Below are 21,641 nucleotides of genomic sequence, written 5' to 3' on the forward strand. Positions count from 1 at the left end.
TGTAATCTTCAAGTGTTTTCACGGGAGAAATGCTTTGAATACATATTTTAATGTTCCGTCATTTCCGCCATGAAACTATCAAAGTGATTGAAAATTTGTTTGCAGACGCCGAGTGAGGTTCTAGAATGCTACGAAGCTGCTCGACTTCAACAAGAAAATAAAGCTAGTAGTCTCTTCGTCACATCGATTTTGTCGTTTGAAGCTGATATTGTGACGCTCTGGTCCCCACACTCACCTGAGAAGCTTGGAACGTTGTAGAAACAGTTGTCGATTTGAATTGATACAGAAACAAGCAGCACGTCAATGTGTGTGCGATGCTCAGAAAATGCTAATAGAAGCACGGACCATGCTAGATTGACGAGAATACGTAAATTCTAGATAGAGCTGGAAGTAGGGCGTAACAGCTTTTGAAAACAATGACTTCAATCGATTATTTCTAGAAATTTAAGGCTCGCCAGCTCAAATCAACATCACCATCGGTTATGTTGGTTTGCGTGGGTGTGCCTTGAATTCCTTGAAATTATCGAGAAAAGTCATTGTTTACAAAAGCTATTACGCCCTAATTACAGCTCTATCTAAAATTCCCATATTATAATCGTAACATTGCATACCTTTCTGCATTCAAAATAGCATCTATTCACTAAAAACTACGAAAAACTCATGTCAATTTTGACATAACATTGAAGTCACAAAATTTTCAATCAAACCTAATCAAACGTTCTTTTTGTTAATTTCAATTTACATGTCATATTTATTACTTGTTTCTAAGCTATACTAGTAATTTCTGCTGTAAAACTCATGAGGATTTTTGCGCATATTTTACCGTCAATTGTGTATTTCACTTTCTATTGGTACTGATTTTCAGCTGCTCGTTGCAATGCTACAAGAAGCATCAGGAAGCCCCATGCGAACCACCAACCAAAGTCCAGACCGCCAATGATTCCCACACCATTTCGAAGGAACCACTATTTATGACATTTGACACCGTAGATCCAGAGAAGCTTGAGCAATTAGGTTCGAACCATCAGTAACCCTCTATTTCCGGTTATTATTTATTATTTATATAATTCAAGGACAATCGGATTCACTGAAGAACCTCCTCTACAATCCACACCTCCGGAAACTTCTCCAGGAAATCGATTCCGCTCCCGACGGAATGAAAGCCATGCGAGTGGGAATGATGGAACCTCTTTTCGTAGAATTCGCCGATGAATGTCTAAAAGTGGTGGAACCTCCCATCGGCGAAGAAAATAAAACATGAGAATGTAGACTCGACCTCACGTTTTCTCTCTCTTTATTTTACCAAATAAAACTATGTATGTACAAACAATACTCGTGTTTAAGATTCCTACAGTAGAATAAAAGCAACAATACAATGCTAGTTCCTGAGCACAACCGCACAGTTTCACACGGTTTTCGCCTCACAGCTCACTTTTGTTGGCCACGCTCGTCTCGCTGCTGCCGGCCGTGTAGAGGAAGAGATCATCCGGCAGGGTACTCTTGTCCAGCTCCTCGCCCAAAGCGTGGTAGCGCTGCCTCAGTAGATAGGCGGCCGCCTTCGGTTGTCGGTTGCGGGTGAAGATACCCTTCTTGTTGCCTCCGACCCGGGTGTACGCTGTAAGTCGAAAAGGAATGGGATTATCCTGAGTTTCGTCCCGGGGGTGCCGACCGTGATCCTTACTTTGAGCCGTTTTGAAGTCGGCAAAGTTCCACACGAATTCTCCGATGAAGAAGTGTTGCTTGCGGAGGTCGTCGAAGGCACGGAAATGACGGCTGAAAACCTGCGATTGGTAGTCCTCGGACCAGATGTAGGCGGGCAGCTGTTGGGAACGAGAAATAGGCGGTTAGTCAACTGTGGCGTTCCTCCTAAAAAAGAAGCATGCAGAGCGGGGAATTATAGTCACCATGTGCAATCCTTCCATGGTATCGGCCCCGTATTCGGACATAAGAACGGGTTTGTTGTGTTTGGCATTCCAGGATTTGGCCTCTTCAACGACTCGGTTCGTGATCATATTCAGTTTGCCGGCATTTGAATACCATCCATTGTAGCGGTTGAAACTGATTATGTCTAGATGCTGTGCCTGTGTGTGAGTGAAAGAGATGGATAAATGTTTTCGTTCATTTTCTTTTCATCCCTTTTCGTGACAGGGACTGAGCAAACTGTAGCGATGTGGAGCACCCATCTCGCATCAGCAGTCGTGGCCGAGTGGTTAAGGCGTCTGACTCGAAATCAGATTCCCTCTGGGAGCGTAGGTTCGAATCCTACCGGCTGCGCATTTCTTTTTTGCTGATGGAATGTGATTTTTCTACGCGACATCGATGCGAGAGACTTCAACGCGCATGACACGGCGAACTTGAAGGTTGGAAACTTACCGCTCGGTCATCGTTGACTCCCACAGCGATGGCGGCCGTCACCGGTCGAGAAGGATCCAATAGGCGCGTGTATTTCGCAACAGCTTCAAAGTAAGCGTCCGCAGCGAACAAACCGGTACGGGGTTCGTTGGCGATGGACCACATTACTACACTGGGATGGTTGCGATCCCGGTGGATCAGCTGCTCGATGCTGGACTTGTGCTTCCCCAATAGGATTTGCGAATAGTTTCTTGAAATGAAGTCTCGATTAAGCATTTCTTCAGAGAATGTTTTGTGAAAATATACTTACTCTGTATCAACACTGGGACACTCGTCAATTATCATAATACCGTGTTCGTCTGCGAACTGCATGCTCTCTTCAGAGTACGGATAATGTGATGTACGGTAGGCGTTTGCTCCAACCCACTTCAAGAGATTGAAGTCCTTGGTCAGCAGTGCATAGTCAAGGCCTTTTCCTCGGATCTACGAATGAAACAAGCTTAATTGTTACGTCCAAAAAGATCTGAGCTCACTCTTACATCAGAATCCTCATGCCTTCCGAACCCGCGGAAGTAAATCGGGCGACCATTGATCAGCAACGACGTATTGTTCCACTCCAATGTCCTCACACCGACCTTCATCCTGTACACGTCATAAATCTCTCCAACAGGCTCTGAAGCCTCATTACTCTTTCCCTGTAGCGTGACTTCCATACTGTACATATAACCTGGCTCCTCATGCATCAAATATGGCCACCATGGCTTTACATCTTTCACTACAACTACTCCCTTGAGCTCCGCCCCTGCGGTGCTGTCCACTCCCACTACCGTCCCATTCTTGTCTATAATTTTCACCGTTGCCTGAAGGTCGTTGGTTCCGTTCAGATTGCTCCTGATATTGTAGTAGATGTGACCTTCTTCATCCACCAGATCGGTGCTAACCGCAACGTCACGGATGAACACTCGCGGAACCGTGTACAACATAACCGACCGGTGAATGCCGGCATAGTTGAAGAAGTCGAACGTGTAAGTTTGCACTAGCTCAACACCTCCGTCCACCGGTTGATTCTGCACCTTACCCTGCGGCACCGTTACCTGCAGTAGCACGTTATCGCACAGCACCGTGATGCGGTTCTCCGCTCCATACTTGAGTTCCGTCGAGATGTCCACCTCGAACGGAAGGTGACCTATTTCATGCTTCGCTACCTGAACTCCGTTGATCCACTGCAAGATTGGAACCGTGAAACTAAATTCTTTACCAAACAACGACTTAACACACTTACCACTATCGCATCGTAATGCACGGATCCGAATCGCACAAACACCCGCTGATCCTCAGTGCCCCAGGATTTTGGCACGAAAAATTTCCTATCATACCACACCGTTCCGACGTGATCACGCAGGGCCGCATCTTCCGTCACATCGTTGTAGCTACTCGGCACCGGCATCCCGACGGTGGGCTTGAATTTGCTCAAGTCATCGCTGAACCACTTCTCCCGTAAACCCTGCGATGGGTTGTTGCTATCCGACCGGACAAAGTTCCACATCCCGTCCAGATTCTTCACCTCACGCGTTTCCGATTCGCTGAAATGAAACTCCCAAATGAGTTCGGATGACGAGGGAAAAATTGAGGCTAGAGATCTTACCGAGGGTACATCAGCCCTACCGTTGAGCTCTCGTTTCCGTTGGTGAACATGGCTCCGAATACTGTGTTGACCATATAACCAATTGCTCCCATAATCAGGAATGTGAGAGCTGTGAAGTAAACATTTGAAATGGAATCGATTAGAAGTTATAAATTAGCATAATAGGGGAAATGGATGTAATGTCGGCCTAAATGCCCCTAATTTGGGCCCATACGTAAATTTAGCAATCGACTAAATTTTCAATAGCGCCCAAAAATATCCATTGGTACGGTCCCAATGACGTATTAATCTAGATACAATTGATAAATAGCAGATTTTTAGCGATGGACCCAATCTTAAATCCATAGGCAAATATGAGAGCCATTTCCCCTTGCTCTAGCCAATCACCGCTTGAACAGATTCTGTAATTTGGTCGTCGGCATATTTTTCATTGGAAATTGTGTAAAATTAATTGACTTTGGGTAAAGTAAAGGGTGTTACCATCAACATTTGGTCAAACAAGAATGCGTGTAAATTGATTAATTTTTGTTATTAGAAATCAAATTATTTTTCAATTAGTATACAATACAGGACCAGGACACATATTCGGCTAAGCTTCCGGTTGACTGAATCTGAATTTACGGGCCTTTGCTTTAATTCCTGTCATCCTGATTCAGTACAGCCACTTCGTCCACTTTGTTCGCCGCTGAACGCCAGTTTGTCTAAAACTGCTTCTCGCTTCCAACAGTTTTTTGGGTCTTCTTCAGGTTCCACTTGACGATGGCCTAATATTTTTCGATTAAGCGGAGCTGGAGTGTTGAGAGGGTTCCCCAAGTAACAATCTAAATGCTTGGAAGATTTATTCTTATTTTATCATTGTTTTATCATAGCATTCCTTCCACCCTGTGGTTGTATTACGGTTTTGTGTGCTTGTCATAAAATCAGGCCGCCAAGTCGTCTATAAAACTGTTTTATGACTACTAAATTAAAACTCAGACTTCATAGTTTTAACGGTAGCTGTAAGGTGGTTCTGCATCACTACTTATAACTGAAGAATAAAACCAAAACAAAACATACAATTATGTTTTATGGTACACTTTTTATGACCGATATAAAACTTGAAGCAGTCTTAGACCTTCATTAAAGCTTCATTACAACTATCATCTTTATCAGAGGCCTAAGATTCACAGATAAGAAATATACTGCTACAACAAAAAATACTCTGAAATTTTTTGTCTTTATAAAAAAACAAATCTATTCAGATATATATGAAATGAAAACCCCTTCAGTGCTTCTGAACACGATGAAGATGAGACGATCGACAATATGAAACTCCTGGAGGAACTACAGTTATACGATCCCTACATAAGGCACAGTGCGGTGAAGGAGCTCTTAAAAATATTGAACAAGCGGCTTTCCGATACACTTCCGAAAGATCCACGAACCCTTCTTAAAGTAACGCCAACAGTTTCACTAAATCCGTTTGGAGATGGCCAGTATTGGCATCACGGCTTTAAACCTTGTATTGAAAAAGCTTTTCCAATAAGCATTTCTTACATTTTTAATACAAGCGAAAATAGGAGGATCGCTTGGAATGTTGACTTTTTGACAGGTGGTCATGGTTTTTGTTTTGTTTTGATTCGCTGTACCGAATAAAACCAGCAAGCTAGTTATATAGCTTAAATATAACTTAACGCTCTCAATTTGGACTACGAAATGCTAAGATACAACCATTAGGTTTATGTTATGCTATAGAATTCCAATCTAGGAGAATATGTTATATTGAGGTATTTTTAAGGAGTAGCAAGTTATAACGAAAAAAAATGTCGCCGTATGAACAAATTTCACACAGTATGAATAATTACGCTTTAATTGATAGGCAATAAAACACTTTCATACATCTATGTATAATTAAATAATATGTGACTGGTTATTGCTCAACAGTAGTAACAGTTTTGTACTAAATAGATAATCTTTGAATGACTCTTTAATGCATGGTGCTAATGCAGACAAATTAAAAATATCCCTATATTTTAGTATTCATATGGCGCACTAAATTTATGCTCCTATTTGGTATAATAATCACCATAAATATTGCACGGCATGCTGTGAAGCATATACAGATTGGTTTAAAATTATAATAAAGTCGTCTTATTTTCAATGTACAATAATATCAGCAATTATTACCAACTGACAAGGATCATGATTTCACATCAAACATCGAAAGAATAAAACCACAATAAAATATTTCTCAATATTAACTATCATCCAAAAACCCCAACTTAAAACCTTCAAAGTTGTCAAAATGTTTTGCGTATCATGTTTTATCAACTTCTTCAGGAGCGATTTATGCGGTTGTAATATAGTTTTATGGTAGTCATTAGAAGGCTGTTAAAACTGTCTGACCTGGAGGAGGTTTTATGTTTTCATTTTTAACAATCACGTCTAGAGTGTGATAAAACTGACATAAATCCTATGCTCCTAAAGTAGTTCGCATATCAAGTTTTAATGACTGCATTAAAACTGGGCCAATTGGCCATGACATGGCTGTATTGCGGTTCTCAGGAAATTGTTAAAGCAATGTGGTCGTCAGTGAAGGTTTTATAATTTGGTTATATCAACTGCTATAAAACTTAAATAAAACAAAAATTGTTGCTTGGGAATTTTCCACTACGTATGGCCTTTTTTCCGTAATAGCACGGAACAATGGTGTTGCTGCAGGAAAGGCAGCAGATGTTTTTCCAGACACTTGTTCACGTATATTTTCTGGTTCACGGTCCCGGTTTCAATGAAAATGTAGCTTGTCAAGCCACAGGTACAAATAGCCTGCCAAACCAACATTTCTTGGGGAACTACGACAGTTTCATATGCTTGAAAATGTCTGCCTCCTTTCTCCTTCCGGTTTCGTATAAAACTCCTGCCCAGGAAGCTGTTTGAAGTCTGCCTTGACGTGGTTCGGTGCGAGTAGTTCGGATTTTAGCGATGCGCGTGCAAAATTTTGATGCAAGAGGAACATGCTTGGACGATATTTTGATAACTGAAGAGCAAACGACAAAATTAAAATAGAGGCATCATTCCTGATCCAGGTCCTGATTAGCCTCCTAAAATTTGAACTACTTTAGTAAGAAACTGACTTGGCACAAACCATTTCAAGTTTCTATGGGAATTACTATGAGAAAACTTATGTTTTTGTTCATATCTATCTAACAATTCACCACATCACTATGCTTTTAAAAATGATTGTAGCAAATTTTCTCAGCTATAACTTTGTTCAAAACCACTTTTCAATCAAATGTAAAGTGAACAAAAATTATGCTCATTCAACTGTTCAGCAGGCAACATTGGTGTTTCTAGCGCGTAGAATAGAGCACAAAAATCGTGGCTACTATGTCACACTGCAGAATACAGTGTTGCCCACAGAACAGCTGTTTGATCATGTCATAAGATTATCAATCTCTTAAAAAATTAAATACAATTTAATTTGACGTTTGGCTGAAAAACAATATTCCGCAAAGTTATAGCTTAGAAAATTTCCCGTAAGAATAGTTATAGAAATTTTCGAAAAAGCAATATGGAAAATTGGTAGAAGACAATGAACAAAAAGTTTGGTTTTCCCATAGTAATTTCCATACAAACTTCGAATAGTTTGTGCCAAGTTAGTTTCTTACGGAATTAGATTAAATTTTGGGAGGCTAATCAGGACCTGATTTGAAACCGTTTGAGAACTGTGGAGCGAAAATTTCAAATTTTGCATCAGTCTAGTGTTCAGGTTGTTTAACTGCTCGATTAAACGAAATGCCTCAAGTTTAAATCGACCAAATTTTGATCGTAACACTCTTTATAAGAAATATCTAAATGCTGAGGTTTTTGTATGTAATGTAATAGTAGTGACTTTAATGGCTGATTGATTCATTTATCTTTATTAAGGAGGCCTTCAGCCTGAGGCTGGTTCGCCTCCAAACAGTGGCTTTAATGACTAAAATAACGAAAATAGTGACCAATAGTGACTTTTATTGGTCGCAAAAATATGGTTCCAATCTTCCGTTGATAGCGGTTGCCACTCCGAGAAATTTTATAAACTCATAATATTTAATATTTTTCATGTTTCTTGAAAAATAAGCATGAATTGAATAAGCAAGAGCATGGTTCAATCATAGAGGTAACTCTAAGACTAGTAGGTCCCGAAGACACGTGCTCAACTTTTTGGCTAAGCTCTGGTACTATCTTCGGTCCCAAGCTAATCGATTCACCCCTCGAAACATAGGAAAATCGACTAACCCCTCATTTTATCTGTCAAACTTTCATAGCTAATCAAAACAAACATTGTGTAGTACTAGAATGGGGTACGTTAATCGATTTGCTTGGGGCCAATAGGCTAGTCAAATAGTGAGCCAATTTTAAATCGTTAGTTTCCACCAGTTGGTTCAATTCTAACTTCTATTTCATCACTTTGCACTATTTTGTCTTCTCCGATTTTTTTTTTAATAAGAAATTTATTAAGTTGAAGCACAGCGAAAAATGATGATGCAATGTGTTTGGCAACGTGAAGAGCTGCAATCTAGAATTAAATGTAGATTGGACTTAAAATCTCGATAGTGGAGAATTAGGGACTTCAGGGCCATCTTTTTACTTAAAAGTTCGAAATCTCTAAGACAAATAAATTGAAAGATTGAATTGCTTGAATTTGTGCTGCTTGAATTTTTTTTCTATATTTCATAGTCCTTGAACAATTTAAATTCTCCTGAAAAATAAAGAAACATCTTATGATTTAGGACATCTTTTTTTCAAAGACCTGCAACCACAATACTGGAATAGTGCAAGAATAGATCGTTGCCAAAAGCAAATTTGCGTGAAATTTTAACAACTAAACATTTAGTTTGCTATAATCTGATTACAAGCGCGCACACATCACCATCATTTTTATAATAAAGTAATGAAATTGGGTTAGGTTGTTAGCGGAATGCTCAGAAAAGGGTATCTTCCATTTAATTCAACTTAATTGATTTTGGTATCCATGACAGATACGTATTTCGACTACAAAGTACTTTTAATTAAACAATTTGGTGAGAACTTTTAGCAAGCACTGAAATTTTCAAGAAATTCCAGAGAACTTCTAAGAAATTTAAGTATTTTAAGGTCAGTGTTGGAAAAATATCAAATCTCACCAAAGAACAAGATTATGCTTGATTTTCGTAGAAAAAAAAACCAACAAGCAAAGAACTGAAGTTGATATTGCAGCTCGGAACATCAAGCTAACAAAACTGTGGTGAGATTGAGTTTCATTATTTTGGCTATAGGGTAGAGCACTACTTCGTCGTAATCGCCCATTTCCGTTCTACCGATCAGAAAATATCAATAATATCAATGATTTCACCATGCACAAATCAATAATAGGTTTATGCTGATGCGTAAGTTCATTAGCTACAACATAAATCCAGTTAGAGCGCATTATATGAATATTTACGCTCATTGTTCTCAAAACAAAAGAAGCGCCCCTAGCGAATCCTCTTTTTCTACGTTTATCCGTAGGACGAAGAAAATCTAATGGCGTTTCAATGCGTTAGGACGGAATTGAAACTCGTAGAACGAATTTAGAATCAAGAAGCAGTTTTAGATTTTAAACAATATCTCAACAATTTGTGACTCTTTATTAAATCCAACGGTACGTATGGAAAGGTTAATGAATTTAGAAGTCATCTTTCACAGAAATATTCCATTTTTTGTTTAAACTCGTTCAGAAAAGAGAGGTAAAGCGCGGGTTGTGCTTAGTAAAACGAAAATTAGATCAAAAACCCTACACCCGAACGCAACCGAAATTTCCATAACGGCTGACAGCAGTCGCTTCGTGTCTGCAATCGGTGTAGAGAAAAAAGAGATAGCATTACACTCAGGTCTTTTTTTACACGGGGGATACGTACCGTGTAAAAAAAACCTACAAGATTTTGATTTTTCACATGTTTAAATGTTTTTAAAAAATCGGAATTTGATGCCATTTGTAATTATAGCATGCTATGGTCCATCTAGACATATTTAAAAAAATTCTGTATTTACACCAAAAATTGTGATTTTTTTTTAAAGTATGTCATTTGATTACCTACAGCTTGAAACGGATAATGTGATTGGAATCAAGTCGATTGGTTGTACCGTTGTCGAGAAATCGTTAAAAACGTACCGTGTAAATCGCGAAAAACCGTGTAAAAAAAGACTTCAGTGTATTATACCTTCTCTTTCTAAGAAAACGAGGTGCAACGGAATCATTTTTGAGTCGATTCAACTCTCAGCTTCAGCTTTACACGTTGTGAATAGTCTCGCAATATCAAGCATGATATTTTGCTCCAATATCACGCGTGATATTGAGAATTATAAATATACATATCAGTAAATTTTTCCAGAAAATTAAACAAATTTATAGAACTTCAGGTAAGGATAGAAAACTTCGTGAATGTCCCGATAAGTTCAGGGAAAATTAGATATTTAAGACAAAGTTCCGTGAGCATTTATATAGTACAATGGAGGGTTCTTATAAAAAATAGAAAATCAGGGCAGTATAGAGAACTTTCAGGAAATTCAGAAATCTTTTGGGCAATTCCATGAACTTAAGAAAAATCTTGAGAACTTCAGTAAAAATCGTAGACCTATATTAATTATTTCGTTTTGATTCCAAGAAAATTGCAGGAGCTTAAAGAAGTTCCAGAAATTTCAGAAAAAACTCATAAAAAATCACTTTTCTTCTATTCAACGTCGGTCTCTGTTCCGGAATCTAGTGCCAATCACAACGGCAATCGAATGTGCAAGAATTCAGCTTACACACTTGCGTAGGATATAGCACCCATTCATCAAACACACATGGGGGCCGGGACCAACGGCTTTACTTTCCTTCCGAAGGAAGACGTGACCAGAGATTTTTATGCCCCAGAAAAATCCCACCGACCTCGGCTGGGATTGAACCCAGACCCATTGGAGTGAGAAAGCAGTCACGCTTACCACTACACCACCGGCGCCGGCTCCGAAAAATTCACAGAAGTGCAGATATCTTCAGAAAAATTTCAATCTCTTCTATGGAACTTAAGGGGTTACGCCTACCTGCAAACTTTCAAAAAATTGATTTTTTTTTATTGTCCTAATCGTGGTGGCTGAATCATTACGATTGAACTTTGAATTGCCGAGAACCTGCCATGTGAACATGCATCGACACGCTGTTTGCAGCCTTGGGGTTTTGAATATAAATGAGAATCTTCGCTAACGTTTTTGCAGTTCTCATGAATCTAGTTGTACTGCCCTGATTACTGTACTGTGCTAAAAATGTTTAAGCTTCCATAAACTTCTGAAGTTATGTGAAGGCCTCAATTATTTTCTTAACATCTCTGAAATTCTCAGAAAATATGGGAACTTCTTAAAATTTCCCGCTATATTTCTGAAACTAATGAAACTGAAATGCTCCCGCATTTTGCTAATGTTTATGGAAGCTCCTGAAGTTTTCGGATCTTCCCTTAAGGGGTTACGCCTACCTGCAAGACCGAAAAAGCGAAAGTTTGGATTTTTTTTTCTCGAAAACGACGCAACATATTGAAAATCGGTTTTCTGCCGTTTATTGAACACACATTAAATGGTACATTTATCAGTCGATGCTGTAAAAACGAGGTCCTGGTGCCCCGCACGGCTGCTCCCCGTGGACGATGTTCTAAAAAACGCTTTTTGCGGTGCCAACTGCCGTTTGTGATGTAATCATCTGAAAAAAAAAAACCATGCCAAATCGTTAAGCATGTGTTTAACTAGTCCTTGATCGTTCGGTTTTTTTTTAATTTTTTTGACAGAATGGCGGCCTTGTGCCGATTTTTGATCCTTAAAATTTGTCTTTGATCGGCTGTAAAAAATCGAAATTAAATGATAGACAAAATCCGAACGATCGTGGACTGCACAAAATAGTACTGAACAGAAATCAAAACGAATCGGACGAATCGAATGTATACATTTCGAGAAATTTTTGGCACCGGTTTTGAAAATATGATTCCGAGATAATCGTGTTTAAAGTTTCAAGTTGGGTTTAGTCCACTATAAGTGAATATTTTTGTACGTCGCATAACTTTCACAATTTTCATCGGATTAACTTGATCTTTTTTTTTTTTTCCTTTGGTTTGTTTTTTCCGTCGATCTTGTTTTCCGTGCTGAGCACCAATGCTACCGACGTGCCAGGAAGGCAGCTCCCACACCTGGACCCTACCTATCGACCCATCAACTCATGAACCGGGGACCAACGGCTTTACTTCCCATCCGAAGGAAGGCGTGATCAGAGATGTTATGCCTCAGAACATCCCGGCGGCGCCGACTGGGATTGAACCCAGGCCTGCTGGGGTGAGAGGTCATCACGCTTACCACTACACCACCGGCGCCGTTGGACTTGATCTTTTGAGGAAATATTCTTGACTTTATATACTTTCGATTAGGACAATAAAAAAAAATCGATTTTTTGAAAGTTTGCAGGTAGGCGTAACCCCTTAATGAACCTACAAGATAAACAAAATTGACATTCGTGACCAGTACGCAAAACAGTCCGGTTCAATGAGTCATTTTCATATGAATATGAACAGCCATTCGCCTTATCATTCACTGCCTCATGAGAGTCGGAATGATTGGAAAGCAAACGAGTCACTGACAGGAGAGCTCATTCAGCACGTTTATTCTTCCATGATGGTACCCAATCCTTGTTTTGAATGACAGAGCGTACATTTTCTATGGAAAAATGCCTCAATTACATGCTGTGTGACCGGCGGCAAGCGGTGTGTATCGCCCCTTCGTGAGTGACTGAATGTTTTTGTTGGCTCTTTCATTGCCTCGTCCTTTACCGGTTGTTACATACGGTTTGGATAGAGCAATGAATTGGGTGGTTCAGGGGTATTGAGCAAAATACATATTCGTTATCTGCATTAAAAATGGAACCGAAATCCAAAATTACATCAATTTTGGTACACTGGAACTATTTTAAATAAGTACGATTACATTAGCAAAAATCAACATATTAGCGCCCCTTGGTGGGACTTTGTATGGGAGCGAGCTGTCAACGAATAGATTTAGTGTCAACGATCAAAAATTTAAATCTTGATTTAAAAATCGGGATGAATGTCTACAGGATCGATAAAAATATCGTTGTGCTCAGAAAACAAAGCTCTATCAGATGATGTATAAAAAAAAATGGTAGGGTAGATAACTACTTCGGCCTCATCGCCCATTTTGGGCCTATCGAGCAGAAAACTTCAAATAAATCCATGATTCCAGAGTTAACAAGTCAATTATGCGTTTTGTACGATACTTTGGTTAGTAAGCTACGGAACGAAGTCAATGAGAACGCGTGTTATGAACGTTTGCACCCATTATTCTCAAAAACAAAAGAAGCGCTCCGACCGAATCAATTTTTATCTTCATCCGATAGGCCGAAGTGGATTCAAAGGCGTTTCAATGGCGTTTCAATGCGTTAGGCCGAGTTCAGAATCCGTAGGCCGAGTTTGGCGTCAAGAAGCAGTGTTAGACTTTTGACAATATCTCAACGATTGGTTTCTCTTTATCAAATCTTACGGTACAAACGGAAAGGTAAATAAATTTGAAAGCCATCAGTAATAATAACATTCCGTTTGGTGCTAGATTGCGCTAAATTAAGAAATACTAAGTGCGGGTTGTGCTTAATAGGCCAAAAATGGGGTAGTTAACCCTATATTTTTTGAAGTTAAACAACCCAATTGAATAATGCAGTACCTTCACACTCAGCCTAAGCAGTCGATAATTTTACGCTCTGTTCGTGACTTCACCAGGCAGATTTGAATAAAATTATTTATTTATTTTTCAAAAAATTTCTATTATTTTGATAACGTAACTTTGAAATCACGTTACGAAATGAACAATTAAGTTACTTTGTATCGAGGTATGACTGTTTCTTGATCGTTGAAAGGAACATACCTAGATACATGTACCATCAATGGATGGCCAGAAAGTGGATTACTGGATGCCTTATTTACGAGAAGTGATTCTAGAGCAGTGATGGAAAAGTTCGCAAAAACTCACTATGACTCGCGAACTTTTCCCTTGGTGAACTTCATGAAATATCGCGAACTTTTCCAACACTGTTCTAGAGTGTTTATAAAATGCATAGAATTCTGATTAAAGTGGAGTTATTTTTTTACTTGGTTTATTTTCCGTACTGAGTACATAGGCGTAGCCAGATTGGGGCAGGGGATGGCAACTACCCCCCCCCCCCCTAAACTCAGCAACACAAAGGCTTTCGGTGAAATGGCATTCGGCCAAATTTTCCATAGTTAATTTTTTTTTCGCCCATCCCTAGCTCAAAACCTGGCTACGCCCTTGACTGAGTACCAATGCTACCGCCACCAGGAAAGTAGCTCCCACATAGACCGGGGGATCATCCGAGATTTTATGCCTCAGAGTAATTCCTGCAATAAAGACAATTATAGCAAAAACTCTTTTGATCAAGATGAGGTTTAAAATATATCGTATGGTAAACTAATCTTATAAAAGACAGCAACAACAATCCAGATATCTGGAGAACTATTTTCCAGCAACCTGATAGCAGAATCGATAATTTAAAATAATTTTAAAATTTAGCAGACATAGTGTTCTCCTAGTCAAGTTTTAGGAATTGACCATTTTTCCGATGATTGCAGATATCTAGTGGACCGTTTTCTGTCCACCCAGTGGCAGAATCGATATGGTGATGGCATACTTCCTTTGCTTATGGTTGCTTGCAATTTAGACAATAATCTCGGATCTCTAGGTCTACTTTCAGGAATCGACTATTTTCCCGGAGATTCTGGATGCCCGTATTCTGACCACTCGGTGGCAGAATCGATATGGTGACATAGGCATATTTCCTCTATGCTTATGATTGTATGCAATTTAGAAAAAAATGCGGATCTCCTGGTCTACTTTCAGGAATTGACGATTTTGCCGGTGACTCCGGATATCTACACACTTAAATGTTTTCGCCGAGATTCCAACAGCCGAGTAGTTCTGCAATTTATTTTGCTGAGATTCAGTCAAACAATTGCCGAGACTCAGCTAACAAATAACATTTTGCTGAGATACAAGCTAATATTTTGTACATTGAGCATTTGAGTCCTTTTCCTCTCCTTCCCTTCCCTTCTTCTCTTTTCAGAAAGCGAGTAATGGCGCTATAACCATATGCCATATAGGGCTAGGACAAGAGTTAGTGCTCAGGTCCCAACCGCTAGAAGAAAATGGTAGCGAGCAAGGGCGCTATAACCTAGGCGAATACAGCATTCCCTCCGTATAGGTTACGTCCGCACACCGCTCTCTGTTGTCCTTCGACTGAGGTCGGCTGGATCGATTGAGGGATGGCAGTGGGTTGGCGGTGCCCTCCACGCTTGTACGGAGGGAGGACTGTACGCTCGAACACAAGGGGTAAATACCTGTGTTCCATCCCAGGAGATCGGACAACCAAGGATTGTACATTAACTTTCTTAGCTCTGTCACTCCCAACGATTTATATAGCCTATTTTCAAATCCTGCATACGGAGCGGTTGGTACGGTATGTCCCCGCTCTTTGATTACCTGTGGATTAAATGTTAACCACTGTCTATACTTATTAAGTAGACATGGTAAACATTCACTTCCACAAAAATTAACTAAACGCTACACAGTAGGCCTGGCCGCTTTATTGTTTGTTTCACATCATTGATGTGCAGCAGGCATTAATAATGACAAGAAAAATGATAGATGTATCATTTTCCAGGATTCTTTCAAGTACTGGCTGTGTATGTGTAGACTAGACTAGACTAGATACAAGCTAATATTTTGCAGAGATATCAGCAAAATTGAATGCCGTTGAAGATTTTACCGAGCTAGATTAAGTGTGTAGAGGACCCTTTTCTGAACACCCGGTAATAAAATCGATATGGTGATGGCATATTTCCTCTGATTGTGCGCAATTTAAAAACAATCGTGTCTACTTACAGGAAATGACCGTTTTCCCGGTAAATCTGAATTTCCGCAGAGCCACATCTCACGGGTATTCCCGTTCCGACTGGCCAACAGGTCCAATCGGTTCCCTGTCTGTCGTTTGAGAGTAGATAGCCACATATTTCAAATAATAGCTCAGTCTTAAAATTTGGTAACGAAATTGCAAATCAACATGAATAGACACGCATTTTACTCGGGACTTTTCCGGTTTTTCCGTTCCGGCTGGCCAACTACAAGCCCAATCGAGTTTCTATCGATTCTATTATTATTATTATTTAGCTTTATTAAGGAGGCTTTCAGCCTTGGGCTGGTTCGCCTCCAATCTATCGATTCTAAATGAAAGTAGATAGCCATACCTTTTGAATGGTGGCTGAATCATAACGGCTGATCATCGTATTGTCGAGAACCAGCCATGGCAACCATTATCGATACGCTGTTTGCAGTCTTGCCCGAAAAAAAGGAACCATAGAGGTACAATAAAATGTATTGTAACCATACAATAGAGCTTATAGGCTCTTTTCATGCACCATCAATGTAGAGTGCGCTAGCCGATTTTGAGAGGAAATGTCATCCAATCCATTTGTTTACATCATAATGACGATTTTCAAAACTCAAAATAATCTACATTTTATTGCACAACTTGCAAATTTCCATCGGGAGTGGTCTTATTTTACGATTATCTACAGATCTGAACTGATTTACTGCTGAAATAACCACAAATTAAAAATCCGGAAGATCATAACCGCTGAGACAATTTCATAAATCTTGAATGAAGTAATGAAATTGGGTTGTTAGCGGAATGCTAAATAAAACAGCAAAAGGGTTTATCTTCCATTTAATTCCACTTAATTAATTTTGGTATCCATGACAGATACGTATTTCGACTACAATGTGCAGTCTTCATCAGTGTCATTCCCACTGGAATGACACTGATGAAGACTGCACATTGTAGTCGAAATACGTATCTGTCATGGATACCAAAATTAATTAAGTGGAATTAAATGGAAGATAAACCCTTTTGCTGTTTTATTTTCATAAATCTTATTTTTTCTCATCAAAAAATATATGGAAGCACCAGCCGGATCATTGCAAACCCGATACAGAAAACAAAATATTCCACGATGATGATGATTTCAAGCACCTGCGGTGGATAAATTAATCAGGAAAGGTGAAAATATTTTCCTCTTCCTATGCTTCACGGTGAAAATTTCCACCCTCATCACTCTTTTTATGGTTCCCCTATTCACCGCCAGAAGACGAAACAATCGCTTAGTTTCTATTGAATTCGGCTATTGTATTTACAATGAATCTTATTATCCACAACGATAAAATAACAATAACGTGTATTGTTTCCACAATAGAATCTATGGTAAATGAAAAAATATACAATAGAACAAGGGGGTTTTATGCATCTTAACCATAAAAACTTGAGCCATTTACCATTAATACGCACAATAAGATCGATTGTTGTAAATAGACTTGGTTGTAATTGTATTTTATTTTATGGTAATTGTATGGTTATTTTTCCCGGGTGGCACTTTGAGGAAGATTTGATGTCTTGGGGTTCTGTCAGTTAAAGGGATTTTCAGAAAATGAATAAAAAATCAATCTCACAGGAAAACCGTTTCCTCTGCATGTGCCATGACGATATGTTGACTCACTTATATTGATTGATTGAGTCATGGAAAAAAAAAACCCTGGGGCACAGCTGTAAATCAATTTTCTTATTTATCCGGCTGTGCTTGAGAGTGACATTTTGTCAATAGATCTTGTTTTTTTTCCGGTTGTTATTCTGAACGCAGTTACGTTATGTATACCTATTCTGAAATCATAATATATTTTCGTAGCTTAGTTTTCTTAAGCGATTTGAGAAAATATGCAGTTGTCTCCCAGTCTAAAAATAGTAACATCGGTCGTGCGTCTATGCTTACCGGTCGTATGTATTTACATCAAAATTACTGTCATTACGTGTCGATTTGCACTTTGGAAAAGCTCATAAATATTAATTGTCATAAACGTAGGTCTCTGCATTCAGCTGTGAAAAGCTCCCGGGGGTGATGATTTGCTTTATTTATTTATTTATGACGAAACATCAACAGGCGTCATTGGCCCCAATGATGTAACCTAAATAAAGAATGAAAAGTACTAAAACTAAACATCAATAAGTACATAGATAGTCACTCGCAAAAAAAAGGTACATTTCTAGCCAAATTAAACCAGAGTTGCAAAAACTCACGATTTTCACGAGAGCGTACGTAGCCAAAGGAAAAGACCATAGCATAATTAAACGAATCTCGCCGATGACACTCACCACACCTAACCCCGACTGACTTGTTGAGCTATTTGACAATCCTTCGAAAGAGTGACGTTCATATCTGACATTCGGAAACTGAGGGTCAACTGCCCAACTAACAATTTTAGCTGCAGCTCAGCTTATACAGGCAAAAATTAGCTGCATAAGCCTAATTTTGGCAGTATAAGCTAATCTGCAACTGAAATTGTTTGTTGGGTGAGTGACTAGATAATAAGACGTCAAGACTGAGTGTGACACAGACAACAAGCAATGGTTGTTCGTAAGCTTCGTTTTTGTGTTAACAAATCTGGAGAACTTTGAGATTTGGACGTATTTACTTTTGTAACAAAACACGCCAATCACAGATTCCTCGCAAATAAAATCTCAACCTCGAAAGCATACACAATCAGGTAGAGGAATTATTCCTATATCAGTTGGTAATGTTTTCCTGCGAGATCGAGCTTTTATTTGCGAGAAATTGGTGATTTTCGTGTTTGGTTACAAAATCAAATACGTCCAAATCTCAAAGTTCTCCAGATTTATTGACACAAAAACGACCAGACTTCAAAATTATCGGGATAGGGATAATATTCAATGATAGATTGGATAATGGATAATGGATAAGATAACTTTAACGTCTGAGCAGCTCAGCGCTGCACGATCTGATCAAAGCCTCCCCTGCGATCAAAGACACCCCGTTAAACGGATACTTTTCTAACGACTGTTGAGAAAACAGAATCCTTCAGGTGATATTAAGGTTCAATTTACTTTGATGATTTTTTTTTTTAATTCAAAAGCAGTTTTTTTCGACGCATTATTTTAGATTGTAAAAAGCTCGCGTCATTTTGTGTAAAATATCAAAAAGAATCGAATAGTGCGAGCTTTTTGCAATCTGAAATAATGCGTCGGAAAAAACTGCTTTTGAAATTTTCCAAAAAGCATCAAAGTAAATTGAACCCTTATCAATGAAATATACTCTTTTATCCAGTTTTTTCGTGGGAAGGTCACAAAAACGGTGCGCTAGAGCCGGAGGCAGCTATAGAAAAAAAAATAATGATACTGATTGTTAATTCTTTAAATTTGTCACTATTAGGATCAACAAAAGATTAAATAAATGTCTTAGGGAAAGCCGGAGTCTACAAAATCTCTTGTCCAGATTGAAATAAAATCTACATTGGTCAGACGAAAAGGACTTTGGAAACAAGGTTCAAGGAACACATCGCAGAGGTAAAAAAGGCCAACAAAGAGATGGATAAAGGACTTCATTATAAATTGTGTCTTCGCCTTGGAAACTAGACGTAGCTGAAAGTTTAGAAATATTTAAACATAATCCATCAACATTGCTTAATAGAGATCAAGGAAACGGATACTCGAGACTCTTTAGCATGCTACCTAAAACAACACATCGTAGCATGCATCTACCTGTTGGAGACTGAATTTAGGTACCTGTTTAGGTAAATTGTGACATGGCAGTGGATACCTGCTGATTTTTAGTATCTAATGCTTAGTATATAACTCGTAGATAAAAGATGGATGTTTCAGTGGTGTTGTGTACTTGGCACTGATGAAGTCTGCAAGTAGTAGACGAAATACGCGTATCTGTCAAAAGATAAGCAATTATAACGGAATTTAAAGGAAATAAACCAACCCACTCAAAGCTCTTCCTACTGATTGTTAGAAAAATTGCTGCTGAGATGACACTCACTATGAAGAAGAGTGTAAACAGCACGATTGATTGAGTGGAGCGGTGAGTGACCAACTTTCATTGTCATTGGGTTCAAGGGAATTCAAGGAAGGATTCCAATTAAATTCTTAGAAGGGGTGGCAAGTAAATTCCAAAAAGAATTCAACGGTAATTGTTTTCTGGTTAATTGCAGAAGAATTCCATGATAATTCAGAGAAGAATTCCAGGCTTATTCTGGAATTCATATCATGAGAATTTTGAACAACGAAAAATTAAAAATCCGGAAAACAATAATTCTGTTTCGGTTTTTACAAATATTTGTATCCTAAGTCCAGAATCTTCAATATTTTCTTTTAAGGACCATGCACTTTACATCTGTAATTGAAACGACAAAAATCAATTTGCAATATGGCTGAGTGATTAAATTCTATAAACAATAAGACGGGAAACTGAAGAAAATTATGCAGCAAATAGAGCAAGACATGCATTTGGTAAATGATCATTCTGTTTAATGATTAATTCTGAAATTCTGGTGTAAAAAAATTGTTTCTATGGTATGGTTAATTTATTTTTCCTGGTTCCGTATGTTCGCTGTTGATGTCGTACATTAGCCTTTTCGATCTATAAATCTGCCCAGTCTGGACTTTGTTTCTCCGCTGTTTGAAAAACCATGTTCACGATTCCAAGTGTGAAGTGGAGGCGGAGGGCATACCAGCAAAATAGAAGTGCTGTCTTGGCCGTAAACCAGCGGTGGTTTAATGCAGCTAGCAATTATATTTTTTACGATTTTTGGAACTTGCGTCCCTATTGAAGTAGATCAATCAAACCTTCATGCCAAACACTGTCGAATGCTTTTTCTATGTCTAGAAGAGCAACTCCAGGTGAGCAGCCTTCAGATTTGTTTGAACGAATTAAGTTGAATGCCCATGGCGAAATCCAAACTGCTCATCTGCAAAAATTTAGTTCGTATTGATGTGAAGCATCATTCTATTTAAAATTATCTTTTCAAAAAGTTTACTTATTAAAGAGAGCAAACTTATTCGACGGTGGCTAGAAGCTTCAGCTGAATTTTTATCCGGCTTCAAAATTGCAACAACTTTTGCATTTTTCCATTTACCAGGAAAGTATGCCAAATGGAAACATCTGTTAAATAATTTTACCAAGAAAGACAAGGTACTCTCTGGGAGTTTTTTGATGAGGATATAGAAAATTCCATCTTCACCTGGAGCTTTCATATTATGAAACTTTTTAGTTATAGACCTTACTTCGTCCAAATCAGTCCTCCAGGAATCATCAAAATACTTTCTCGAGATAAAATATTCAGATAATCCCGAGCAACCTGATTCTCAATAGGACTAGTAAGACCCAAATTGAAATTATGGGAACTCTCGAATTGCGTACCAAGTTTCTGAGCTTTTTTCCAAATTTGTTATCAAAATTTTACCACCGCTGAAATACACAGCGAAAAATAAATGTTGATATATTACATATAAGAGGATGCACTTCAATCATGTCGAAAATCTCATGTAATTTGTATGGCCACAAAAATAAACAAATGCAGTAAAAGCAGCGTAATATCAGTTCATGCACTGAATTAATGATAATTTTGTCCTTGTTGGCAAATAATATTACACCATATTTCCGACACGATTAAAGTGCATCCACTTTGAAGTGATATTAAAATTATTTTTTTGCTGTGTAGG

At 38.6% G+C, this 21,641-nt stretch overlaps 1 protein-coding gene and 1 non-coding gene across 3 annotated transcripts in view; one reads left to right on the plus strand and one right to left on the minus strand.

Moving 5' to 3' along the window:
* Nucleotides 1-1,266: 1,266 nt before the first annotated feature.
* The window catches only part of LOC135702377 (beta-glucuronidase), a 76,382-nt gene continuing 56,007 nt past the window's right edge, over nt 1,267-21,641 (minus strand). For both annotated transcript variants that reach the window (XM_065223408.1, XM_065223406.1), the window contains exons 2-9: nt 3,998-4,106; nt 3,635-3,935; nt 2,892-3,575; nt 2,663-2,835; nt 2,374-2,602; nt 1,905-2,081; nt 1,682-1,820; nt 1,267-1,615 (exon numbers count right to left, since the gene is read on the minus strand). In XM_065223408.1, the coding sequence (XP_065079480.1) occupies nt 1,422-1,615; nt 1,682-1,820; nt 1,905-2,081; nt 2,374-2,602; nt 2,663-2,835; nt 2,892-3,575; nt 3,635-3,935; nt 3,998-4,106 (2,006 nt within the window). In that variant the 3' untranslated portion in view covers nt 1,267-1,421. The remainder of the gene's footprint in view (nt 1,616-1,681; nt 1,821-1,904; nt 2,082-2,373; nt 2,603-2,662; nt 2,836-2,891; nt 3,576-3,634; nt 3,936-3,997; nt 4,107-21,641) is intronic.
* On the plus strand, nt 2,193-2,274 carry TRNAS-CGA (transfer RNA serine (anticodon CGA)). Its single transcript has one exon. It is a non-coding gene; the product is annotated as a tRNA-Ser (tRNA).

The sequence above is a fragment of the Ochlerotatus camptorhynchus genome, unplaced genomic scaffold (assembly GCF_037179485.1).
Source record: "Ochlerotatus camptorhynchus isolate MF236.1 unplaced genomic scaffold, CSIRO-AGI_Acam_v1.1 ptg000192l, whole genome shotgun sequence".
Taxonomy (NCBI): domain Eukaryota; kingdom Metazoa; phylum Arthropoda; class Insecta; order Diptera; family Culicidae; genus Ochlerotatus; species Ochlerotatus camptorhynchus.